Source organism: Plectropomus leopardus, chromosome 14, assembly GCF_026936395.1.
Source record: "Plectropomus leopardus strain MGB_pleo_1.0 chromosome 14, ASM2693639v1, whole genome shotgun sequence".
In the NCBI taxonomy this organism is placed as follows: domain Eukaryota; kingdom Metazoa; phylum Chordata; class Actinopteri; order Perciformes; family Serranidae; genus Plectropomus; species Plectropomus leopardus.
In genome coordinates, this window is record NC_142189.1 from 14187272 (window position 1) to 14199156 (window position 11885).

The 11885-nt window shown below is 43.6% G+C and overlaps 1 protein-coding gene across 2 annotated transcripts in view; it reads right to left on the reverse strand.

Moving 5' to 3' along the window:
• The window catches only part of dync1h1 (dynein, cytoplasmic 1, heavy chain 1), a 31157-nt gene extending 19333 nt beyond the window's left edge, over window positions 1-11824 (reverse strand). For both annotated transcript variants that reach the window (XM_088087137.1, XM_042500303.2), the window contains exons 1-29: window positions 11455-11824; window positions 9615-9702; window positions 9277-9450; window positions 8890-9145; window positions 8600-8786; window positions 8188-8459; window positions 7830-8057; window positions 7046-7699; window positions 6470-6892; window positions 6182-6361; window positions 5871-6020; window positions 5544-5690; window positions 5199-5339; window positions 4814-4990; window positions 4401-4511; window positions 4177-4296; window positions 3827-4066; window positions 3493-3648; window positions 3236-3349; window positions 3024-3134; window positions 2712-2921; window positions 2400-2546; window positions 2137-2303; window positions 1803-1976; window positions 1284-1638; window positions 992-1186; window positions 624-906; window positions 422-522; window positions 145-304 (exon numbers count right to left, since the gene is read on the reverse strand). In XM_088087137.1, coding sequence (XP_087943263.1) covers window positions 145-304; window positions 422-522; window positions 624-906; window positions 992-1186; window positions 1284-1638; window positions 1803-1976; window positions 2137-2303; window positions 2400-2546; window positions 2712-2921; window positions 3024-3134; window positions 3236-3349; window positions 3493-3648; window positions 3827-4066; window positions 4177-4296; window positions 4401-4511; window positions 4814-4990; window positions 5199-5339; window positions 5544-5690; window positions 5871-6020; window positions 6182-6361; window positions 6470-6892; window positions 7046-7699; window positions 7830-8057; window positions 8188-8459; window positions 8600-8786; window positions 8890-9145; window positions 9277-9450; window positions 9615-9702; window positions 11455-11704 — 5971 coding nt within the window. In that variant the 5' untranslated portion in view covers window positions 11705-11824. The remainder of the gene's footprint in view (window positions 1-144; window positions 305-421; window positions 523-623; window positions 907-991; window positions 1187-1283; window positions 1639-1802; window positions 1977-2136; window positions 2304-2399; window positions 2547-2711; window positions 2922-3023; window positions 3135-3235; window positions 3350-3492; window positions 3649-3826; window positions 4067-4176; window positions 4297-4400; window positions 4512-4813; window positions 4991-5198; window positions 5340-5543; window positions 5691-5870; window positions 6021-6181; window positions 6362-6469; window positions 6893-7045; window positions 7700-7829; window positions 8058-8187; window positions 8460-8599; window positions 8787-8889; window positions 9146-9276; window positions 9451-9614; window positions 9703-11454) is intronic.
• Between the last annotated feature and the right edge of the window lie 61 nt (window positions 11825-11885).

An 11885-nucleotide genomic window follows, 5' to 3' on the forward strand; every position in this document is an offset into this window, starting at 1 on the left:
GACACACTGATTTGCTGTGTCACATCTAAATTTTAAAAATTTTACTCTGCGGCATATTGGCACTAAGTTGAATGTGGACACTTTCTTAAAAGGGACAGCCTCCTTACGTATCATGACACGAGTTCCCACACATATAATACGTACTCTTGTCTCTGTTGGGGTTGCTGTGCTCCCTCAAGGCCACCTGGATGTACTGGACCTGCTGGGACACGGCAGAGAGCATTCTCTCCTCCAGACGATTGAACTCGTCGAAGCAGCCCCATGCTCCCACCTGGCACAGACCCACGAAGATACGACCCATGGCCTAAAAAACAGGAAGTCAACAAAAAAGGTTTGTAAATTAAATGAACAATATTAAAAAAAGACTGCTGTATGACTGATCTCTCATGGTTTGTTGTGATTGCTGAGTGCAGTTATGTACCTGGAAGTCAAACGTCTCATCACAGTTGAACACCAGGACGAAGCGGCCCAGCTGGTGTCCAAGGGCTTTCACTGACTCAGTCTTTCCTGTGCCAGCAGGACCTAAATGAAGGACAATTACAGTTAGGTTGATTGCTCTATATATAAACCCATAGTTTTCTTAAAATCTATTTTCTATGATTACAAAAAAAAAGGTTGCATACCAAAGGGTGATCCTCCAAGGCGGGCTTCCAGAGCCTGGGTCATGGTGAGATAGCAGCGGTCTGTCAGTGGGGTCTGGACAAGTTTGTCCTGGACACCCAAGTACTCGAAGCCATAGTTGAACTTGGCGTTGGCCATCTGAATGGACAGCTGTTGCAGGACATCCGTCTGCTTGGGGTCAAAGTAGAAGCGCATCTGGCTGAGCCACTCAAAGGACTTGGGGTTGTCGATCTTGTTCTTGATCAGAGTCCTGGTCACATCACGTTGGTGCACCAGCTCAGTGATCTAGAATAGAGCAGAAGAGGGATTTAAGACAGTATTCTTGGACAACACTAGTTAAAAAATGTGTTTTTTAAAAATTCCCTTTTACCAAGTGCTCCAGTTTCCTCCTGCGGAGTGGTGGCTGCTCCATCAGCACGGTGTCAGCCAACACGTTGAGGGTGGCCTGCACATTTGACAGCACTCCCTGCATGGGTGCCATGTCTCCACCGCCAGAGATGGTGGTCAAGGCAGACTCAATGTTCTCGGACCAGGCAATCTGAGTGGAGAGGACCACCAACTGGGCCTGTGAAGAGAAGAAACAGATCAAGGGAAATTAAAGCACTGCCTGATTCCATATGCTGAATAATTCTGTGTGTAGAATAAATGCTCTCAATACCAACCTGGTAACGATCAATCCAGTTGATGTACTGACTCAGGTCAATGGCTGTGCCCTTGTTGAAGGATGCAACTTCTGTGACAGACTCGGCTAACAGCTTAGCCAGAGTCACCCTCATCTCCTTCTCCACCAGCGTCAGCCACTCGTTGATTTTGGGGTGGTCTGTGATGGAGACTGGTGTCTTGTAGAGAATCTCCTCACCCTCGCGGGAGGAGATTCCCAGCACCACTGTGTTGTCCTCGTTGAGCAGGATGCTGGAAACACCAGCAAACATTTTCTTGAAGTGCTTCTGCAGTTTGGCCACATTCTTGCTGTTGCCGATGATTTCAAGCAGGTCCTCGTCTCCAACAAAGTAGAACCTGGAATCAAAAAGAGCGTGACGGATCAGTTAAGGTTTGTTAATAAAATGATATGCGAATCAGAGAAAGCGGTTCCAAGTATTTACAATAATCATTAACGTCTTAGTTTCATGTTCTGTATGCAAGTCAACAACAATGTGCAGTCCCTTCATCCCGCATCTTACCTAGGGAATGACGATCGCTCTCTCTCCAGATACTCTCCAAGAGCTTTCTGGATTTTTCCCAGAAGGTCAGCCAGTCGCTCCAGAGACCTCTGCACTCCCTGAATATTCAGCACATCCATCACTAAAGGAGACTTTGTTACTTTCTTCATCAGTGCCAAGAACTCTGTGCTGATACTGTGAAATAAAGACAGAGAAACAAATTAAAGTCGGATCTAGCCATAAATATTGTTACAGTATTAACTGGAGGCAGATTACCAATAGCTTCTGTCTGTTGAAATTTACAAATAAATTCTAATATGTTAAAATAAAATGCAAAAGTAAGTGCCTCATTTACCTCTGGAATCTCTGGGTTTCTACAGGTAGCAGATGTTTGATGTCAGCACTGCCGGTGAAAATGCCTTCCAGATAGACCCAACGACGCTGGACATCAATCCAAACGTCAAACAGAGCCATGATGCGATTCAGCTTGTCCTCCCAGCTCAGGGCGTCTTCCTCAAACACCTGGGAGGAAATAAAGAAGAAGAACATGATGTTGATGCGGTTCTAAAAACTTTGTTTAATCTCAAACTGAAGAACACAAGATGTTATTCTGTTTACCTTGTAGTACGGAGACAACTTCATGGCCGACACGCTGTTAATATGTTCTTTGACCTTGTTGAAGAGGTCATCCCAACCTCTGATCAGACGACACTTGTTCTGGTAGTTGACCAGGTCGAGCTCATATGAGTTCCACACTTCACGGATCTGAAGACCAAAACCAGTGAATTATTATCAAAAGGTCTACAAACAAGAGACTAATTTACAATCATTTAGATTGGAAGCTACAGATTAATCTTTTAAAAACTGCTAGTTGTTCTTATGAGCATCACAACCACACTGTATAATCTCTTGAGTGCCCTCCCTCTTTACCTGTTTAAGGAACTCCTCCAAAGCCATCTCTCCCTGAGCCACCAGGAGAACGTCCTTCACGACCATCTCATTCTTCTGCAGATCCACATCCCAGATCTGTCCCAAGGTCAACTCTGATGGCACCCAGTTAACATGCAAACGCTTCATCAGCTGCTTCCAGTGGCGGTCCTTCAGAGCCTCTGATTTCAGCTCAATCACCAACATGTTAACCTGGTGAGAAAAAAGGAATAGGCAGAGAATTAAATAACCCATTTTTAAGTTTTCTTGCAAGTCAAAATATAAGCTTGGTAGAAAACAGAATAGATGCCTGACCTTCAGGTATCCTTTAAGCAGCCTCTGGACGTACTCGTAGGAAGCATACTGCCTCAGTCTTGCCTGGAAGTTCTTCAGCTGGTTCAGAAGACCATCCAGACTCTGACGAAGCTAAAAACAAAATGCAAACGCAAGAAAAGTTATATGCTAAGTATTTCCCAAATAAGCAGAAGACATTCAATTTTACTGAATGATTATTGTGGATTTGTTACCTTGCGAGGCTGTACAGAAACCCACGGCTGTTCTTTCATCTGGTCGATCTGCTCCCAGACCTTTGACAGCTCGGACCAAACCTCCTTCAGGTCATGCAGCTCCTCTAATGCCACCTTCAAATTGCAACAAAGACAGAAACTATTCAAAAAATGCATTTCTTTATGGCACTGCTGTGGTTTCAGAACACCTATAAAAGTAAAACATGGGAGCTGTAAGGGACAATAATGGAGCGATTTAAAATGTTTGCTGGCATTACCTGCACCCTTTCTTCACTGCCGCTGAGCAGGCCAGTGTCTGTGAGCTCAAGGGCTTCTTTGGCTCGGGCACACTTCTCCCTTTCAACCTTCAGACGGCCAAAGTTGCCTTCGTAGATCGTCAGAGACTGAAGCGCCTCCTCTGGACGCAGGTTACCCTGTTGAAACAGATAACCAGTTAAACTTTAAAAAGTAAAGTAATTCAGTTTTAAAAGATCTAATGATTTTTCTTTCAAGTTTTTTTCAGTTTCAAAAATAAATGCTTTAAAAACAAAAAAACAACAACAAAAAAAGTATTTAAGTTAAACATTCATTATATGATTCCATTTCTCTTACAGCTACTGGTTTGGTCTTCTCCCACTCATTGAGCAAGTCAGTGGTGCGGTTTTCCACAGCTTTGTCCTCCTGGACGATTTTCATCTGCAGGTTGGCCACCTGCTGCTGGATAGCTGTATCCTTGCGCTTCATTATGTCACTGAAGGCGCCCCATTCTCCTTCAATATTGTCGATGTAAAGCCAAGATGGAGGGAACTGGAATCTCTGCTTTTCCAGCAAACGCTGTCCGTTACGGAACAACTACAGGCAGAAGAAGGGAGAATCTGATTACAACCCTAAACTGTTTTAATAAGGCACGCAATGATACCAGCGAATAAAAGTAAGAATACTGAAAGTTTTAGCGTACTTACGTCCACATTTTTCTCAAACTGTTTGATCTTGCGCTTCAGGGTCTGGACATATGTTATGAAGTTGACAGCATCTGAGGTGCTAGCCGTATCCACAGAATGTTGCTCCAGTTCTTGACGGGACTGTTTAAGAAAAAGAAAGGGGATAAGGAAAATAATCCAGTTCATAGAATGATATTCTGTTCAATGTCTCGTAGAAATTAATGCTCAATAATTTTATGCCTTACCTTGGAGATCTGGGCATGGAAGTCCTGCATGTTCTGGCCAAGCATCTGGCCAAACTTGCTGAGCACTTCTTTGTGCCAGGAGTCATACTTCAGGTTCACCTTTGACTGGACCTGTTGTTAGAACAACAATAATTAACAAATAGCCCAAAGACATACAAAAGGACACTCAATGCAGAAGATGGAGCAGCAAATAACTATGTATTTCAGATATGCACTTTTATGAAACAAATTTGCAAATTAAGGCGGTTCAATTAGAAATGTCCCTCAGAATTGTTAAAATGTATAAGATTTTGTCTGAAATGTCTTGTTTTGAAGATCATGTCATGTAAGCACATGACTTGACATTTTCCAAGCAACTGCCTTTTGAGAAACATTTTTCAAATACAGCACCTACAACTGTCAATTATTATTACCTTGCCATAGTCGATGACCACAGGTCCAAACTCTTTGCGTGTCTCAGCATTGTCAAAGGTTCCACGTGCTTTGCGGATCTGGACCAGCAGGGCCTGCCACTTGGTGAGGTCTTCACCCAGGCGGTTGTAGATGTTCTCAGCTTGCATGTCCCACAAGCACTGGTACTGCAGCCAGACCTGCACAGATACAACAAAGAAAAAAATCAATACTCACCAACTAATATACATGACAGTGTATATTCCGCATGTTTATGATATAAAGGCAGAAGCGACAGTACAGAAGAAAATAATTTGGTATGTGATTGTTTTAAAGCTGCTTCTCAAACAATGTTATTCTATCAGAAGTAAACCTAAGGTATGACAACACACTGTAGATATCTCTTACCTTGACATACTGCTCCACCTCATTGACAATGTCTTCAACCGCATTGTAGGCCTCCTCTAAGGCTGCAGGGCCATCCGGCATCCTGGTCAGAGCATTTCTGTAGAACTTCTCCTCCTCCGACAGCTCGTAGTGGACTCCCACCTGGTGAGGAAGGATGCATTTGCTTAGATCAAATCAACAGCACAAGTGTAATATGCATTCATATACATCTCTATATATAACATATTTGAAATAAATAAAATAACTTGAGCTATGTTTATTTGCTACACTGTTAAAAAAAGCTTGTTCTGGCTTTCTGACGTGGGAATGGAAGCCCTACAACTTAAACTGTTCAGACATCTCTACCTGGTATCTCTGGCTCTGAATCCTGGGAAGAGAAAGGATGACCATCTTCCAGGCAAACATTTCCTGGTAGAGCTTGTAGCGACAGTCTTCAATTGGTGGGTTCAGGTAGATCACCTGGTTAGTAATCCTCAGCTCGTGGATAACATTCTGAGAAAAGAAAATGACAGAATAGTTTGTTACAAATGATAGTGAGCTGTGTGCGGGAATCCAAAGTTGTTATAGTTAGTTGTTTGTTGTTGTTTTTTTAATCAGAAATGTATTGTCATTAAACAAAACATGACATAGGTTTTACTATGACATAAGAGTTACAACAGTCATGATGGCTACCTTGATCTTTGGCTCCCCTCCAGGTTTGTGGCTCACTTGTGGAGCCTCTGTGTCCATGTCCACATCAGCTTTGTCCTCTACCTGGCCACGGAGCACCTGGGTCCAGGCCTTAAGGCCAGCCTGCAGGCGCACTCCCAAAATACGTTCAATCTATAAAAAGAAAATGAAAATTAACCCTGTTACAAAACACTCTGGCCAACTACATGTAAAAAGAAACAAAGATTCAAAGTTATTTTATTCTGACTCAAAATGGTCACAACTGAACTGAACAAGAAAAACAAATAATTGTTGTATTGCTTTGTGACGCCAACCTCAATGTCAAGCTTGTTGACCCAGATGGGCAGGTTGGAATAGGAGTGGAGATTGAGGTCGTCCACAGCCTTCTGGACTCTGTTGAGGATGTCGGAAAAGGTCTTGTTCTCAAACATGCAAGTCTCCAGAGAGCGAACCTCAAGATCAATTTTCTCTTCAATCAGCAAGAGGTCGTCCACCTGGAAACAACCCACAGCAGAAAAAAAATATATTAGAATGAGTGTATGGGGCGATAAGGAGGACGGCCTTTACTCGAGTATGTAATCATTTTGTAATGACACACTGACCTTCTCCTGGAAGTTGAACACTGTCTCAGCCAGCCTCTGAACATAAGGATCCAGCTTGTAGGACTCCCAGACCAGAGTGATGCCTTCAGTAATGAGAGCCTGAACCTCCTTCTTCAGTCCAGCCACCAGCAGGGAGATGGAGGACCTCTCCTCCACCTTCTCACAAGTGCGCTCGTAGGTGCGCACACTCTCGATCAAAGAGATGGCAAACGGGTACAGCTGGTTAGCTTGGTGGGCTTTGTTGACAATGGCCAAAGGAACACGGAAGCTCAACCACTTGAGGTTGCGGACCTCTTTGGACAAGGTGATGATCTCTGGGAGGAAGTTGACTTTAAGCTTGAGCATGTTTCCAGTGCGTCCACGGGCACGAGTACTCTCGATTGTGAAGATGCGGCCAGACACGCCAAGGTTACGCTGCTGCACCTGATTTGCAGAATAAAAGAGTAACAAATATTTAGTAACAGAAGAAATGGCAAAAATACAAATATGCTTTGAAAGAGACAAAAACATTTCTTTAATATTTATTCAAAAATAAATATAGCTTCACTATATTTATGTCTACGATCAGTTCCATACCTTGCGGGCCCAGTCATCGAAAATCTCTTGAGTATTGAGTTTAGCCCTGAAGCTATCTCCATCCTGCTTCAGCTTCAGCCCCTCCACGTGGTTCTCCCAGCCTTTTCCCAGAACATCCTCCACTCTCTTCATATACGCAGTCAGCTGACGGTCGATCTGCTTGGCCCAGATGATGGAGCCAGAAACAGGTGGCAGGTCTCGGACATGGCTCATCTTGCAGGCCTGGCTCTGAGGATACTGCACTTTGAACTTGTCATGCAGCGACTCAATGTCATCTTTCACACGCTGGATGAGCTGCGTCTGGTACTCTCGGATGGCACCGCGGATGTGGGGGCGCACAAAGAGAGCGTTGAAGCGAGAGAAGATGCGGAACATCTCATTGGCGTTCTTGGCGGTTCCCAGCTGGTCACGCAGGCGGGCAGTGATACGGGTCTCCACGCGGTCAATGCGTTCGTCGTAGCGCTTCATGGCAGCTTCCCAGGCTTCCATGCCTTCCTTAGAGACATCCAGACCGTCGACCTCTTTGACATTCTCATATGCCAGGTTGACCTCCTCAATGGCATTGGCGTCAGCAGCATCAAAGAGAACTCCAGCTACCTTCATGTCTTGAGGCTCAACTGTCTCGCCAGGGGCATGTTGTGGCACAGCAGAAACCTGGAAACAAACGTTAAATGTTTGTCAATAAAGTGTGGATTAAACCACATTTTCTATCAGTATTCAATAGAAATCGACATTAAAGTGATCATGAAAGAGGTAAATAACAGCAAGACATGCTGGTCTTTACCTGAGGCCTCAGCACACGGACAATGACAGCCCTCAACTGCTCGTGTTGCCGTCTGAAACGTCTCATATGATCCAGACGTGATTGAAGCTTCCTGTGGGCGGGGCTCAAACGCCACACCATCTTCAGGTTCTCCTCTCTCTTTCTCTTCACAATGTCCCTCAGAAGCACCTGCAGTTTCTCATACTCATCCTCCCAGGTCTGGAACACCTCGAAGCATGCCACCATCACCTGCACAGTTTAAGTTTTAAAAGGATATTTAGGAAGATGCAGAATATTTTGAGTAGCCTGATTAAGAGTGTACTTCTGTGGGAAAAATAACAAAAGTTTTAGTTTATGTTAGAGGCCAAACAACACCAACCTTTTCAAACTCCTCGTAGGCGACATGCATAAGCTTCCTGGTGCCCAACACCTTAAGGAGCTGGGAGCTCAAGTCCCTGGAGATGGCTTCTACCAGACGCAGTGCTCTCTGGATAGGGTACTTGGTGTTCCTGATCTTTTTCAAGTGAGTGAATATGGCCATCAGAGCCTGGCGGATCTTATCAAGCTCCGAAGCAGAGAGCAGGTCATTGAGAGGGAAATCCTTCATCAGAGGATTGTAGTCATTGACGGTTTCCACAGCCTGTTTCAGACCTGTGAGGAGTAAGAAAAAAAAAAAAAAAGAAAAAAAAAAAAGGATGAAGAAAAAATCATACTGTATTGGTAATACTGCCATTAGAGGTAGCAGAATGAAAGAAGCAAAGGAAAAATTGTTGAGAATGACTGTCACTCACCAGTGTCGGTGTCAAAGCTGACAGTAGCGTGGAAACGCTTGCCGTGTTTGAGGATGTCCAGTGTGAGCAGAACCTCGGGGCTCTCTCTCTTCTCCTGGATCCTGTTGAGGGCTCTCTCCAGATTCAGCCAGAAACTGATCTCCTGCAAGGCTGTGCCTGAAGCTGGGTCACGATCGAGCTTTGTCACCTGATAAATGGGTGACAAATAAACCCAGTGGTGAGTATAAGAGAAGAAAACCTTTTCATCTCTCACATATAATATGAGATGAGAATACAGGAAGGCCTCTAACCTTCTGGATCTCCCTGATCCAGCGGTTGACTCCAGATTGCAGCTGGTTAAGGAAGGTTGGGTCCTCTACTTTGTCACCAAAGTCAGTGACTTTGGGCTTCTCCCCGCGCTCATTGCACTGCTTGGCGATGTTTGAGATGATGGGATGGATGAGCAGGCTGATTTCGGGAATCTCGATGTTCTGCTGCAGGTGGAGAAGGCCCATCTCCAGCTCAGCAATCTTCTTCTCCACTGAGGGAGCCATTTTATCCCCATCTCTAAAGGGTTAGGACAGACATGACAGTGCAAAAGAATTGTCCATCAATAATTCCTCCAAGCAGAGTTCGAGATTCACTTTACTTGTTGCACAGTTTTCAATCACAATATAAAGACTAATTTTGAGGCTTACCTGTCTGCCTTGCCAGACTCGCGGATGTAGGACTTAAAGAAAGGAGAGACAGCATTGCTGATGAAAGAGTGGAGTGTTTCGTAGGGGGAATCCTCACTCAAAGTGAGAACTCGCACTTGGGTTGATATGGGCTTGTCTGCGTCAATGACTCCTGTTCTCTTGATGAAAGCCAAGCTGCAGGGGACAAAATAGCAAAAACAATCAGAGTTCCAAATTAACAGAACTTCAGTGAAAGCTGAGTGCTATACAGTAAATTAAAATAATCTTTTGGAGAAAATGAAGGAGGGTTTTACTGGTAAAAGAAGACCTCTGTTCAGTGCATTAGATGCATCATTTACCTGTTGGACTTCACCCCATAATGTATGTCAACGCTGATGTTGTAAGTGATGCACTCCTTCTCCTCTTCTCCTTCATCTCCAACATCCTCTGTGTGGAGAACAAATAAAATATATGTCTTATTTTATCAAGTAAACTGAAAACCCATTAAATCATGAAAAAAACACCCAATAATCAATGATTAATGAATGTTTTGCAACAGAAATGTTCAAGTTGAAATCAAGTTTTTAGTACATATGGCATGCAGCAAGTAGATAAGACTGATCGATAGATAAGACTTGGTCAAAGCCAACCAAATATACTCTGCTGCTCATGGTAAAAATAAATCATCTGAATGCAAGACAGGAGTTTAGTTTATCTGAGCATAATAAGCCTTGTTACAGTAGGATGACAGTGCATTCTGGCCTCCATCCAGTCCCCACCCTTCTTTACAAGTGAGATCATGGCTTGCAGGAAAAGAAAGTGCTCTCTGCATTGCAGCATCAGTATTCTTAGTGCACAATAATGGGCTAGGGGAGAGACTCTCAGGCTGGGAATCTGAAACCTACAGGCTCAGGCTTAGTGGCTGATCATGTGCAGTATCAAGGGATCAAGGTTTAGCACTCATAAAACACTGGTAAGGCCAAGTGGCTCTGAGGCTCAGGATTAATTCGTCTGGAGGAAACAGAAGATAATGTGTCCATTGACACAAGCTAGTTCACATGATAAAACCAAAAGATGGTGCACACAACATGACTTTGAGTCATTACAAAGGATTCATTTTCTTTGAATTTCTATCACTTTGACGTTTGTGCAGTTTTTTGTTGTTATTATTAGCACTGTGTTTGCTCGTTCTGTTTTGTAGAGCACAGCTGTCAGGAAATATTATGCCTATGTGCTTTAAAAAATAAACAGCATATGAGAAACAAAGTGGTAGTGCTAAGGGACTGTTCATTATGAGAGAGGAGCAAGGTTCGCAAAACTTATTGCAAGTGAAATTCAAGACTTTTACAGACTTTTTTTCCACTCAAAATGAAATTTAAGACTAATTTCACTTAAACCAAAGTTGGGGGAGAAAAAAAACTCAGACTTGGGGTTAGGAAGAAATTTGGACCAAATATTTAATATAAAACATGACTTTTGGGTGACAGCAAGTTACCATTTTTTAAGATTTTACAATGCAATGTAATAAAAAAGAGATTCATAAATTAATTTTAAAAATGTATGCATTTAAAGACTTTTTAAGGCTCTGCAGTGACTCTGGGGGCATGGATGATGCAAAACGGGGCAGGGACTTAAGATTACTTTTTCAGCATTGTGTATGGAGTTGTGTTTTTTATTTTATGAAGCATCTTTCATAGCCTCACACCGTGAAATATGGTTATTTATGGTGAATGGAGGGTCATGCATTTTAACCCAGTCACTCAGGGAGGCTCAAAGGGCCATTCCCTTCTTCTGATAAATACAGAAGAGTCCCTAACTTTTGTTAAATTGTACATCACCTCAGCAAGAATTATTTATTAAATGCGGCTTAATAACCAGCGTGACACCTTAAAATTGTAGCTAACACCGACCACTGTCATTGGAGTGTGCTGTGTTGCCATTGGCTCGGTTTTCTCTTCCCCACCCATTGTGGCGTAGTTTCTAATTTAACAATGAGATGGACAAAGATATCAAGCTAACTTACATCGCTTTAGACCCAACTGTCAAATAATACTAGCTAGCTGTCATAATACGTTAACTAGCAAGCATTCAGTTTTCCGTTGGAGACTAATTTAACGGCATCAGACTCATTGTGTTCAGAACAATAACTGTTTTTAGTCAAATTATATTAGCCAGCTGACTTTTTCTTGCTAAAAGTACCTTTGAGTGCACTCCTTTCGACCAGAATGGTGTGAACTTGGGGATCCGACAGAAATTTCTTCATCTGCTCCACGGCACTCTTCTCCTCCAGGGCGGTTTCCAGAGCGGCCGGGGCCTCGCCGCCATCTTCCAGGAGCAGCGGCACCAATTTTCTCATATGCTTCTGCAGCACCGAGGTATCAGCGACCGTTTGAACGGCCGACACCTCCATGGTGCCGGAGTTTTCCTCCGTCCCCCCACCGTCGGACATTATTTGAAGCGGTCAACGACGGCCAGTAACGGTGTGAAAGTGAACAAAGAAACGAAGCTGACGTTAAACTGCTGACTGCACTGTCTTCCGGAGACAGTCAGAGGCTGACTGCCGCTGTCAAAACGCCGCAACCGTGGCCGTCAGATTTATCTGCGCAATGGATTGTGGTACTTGTAGTTTC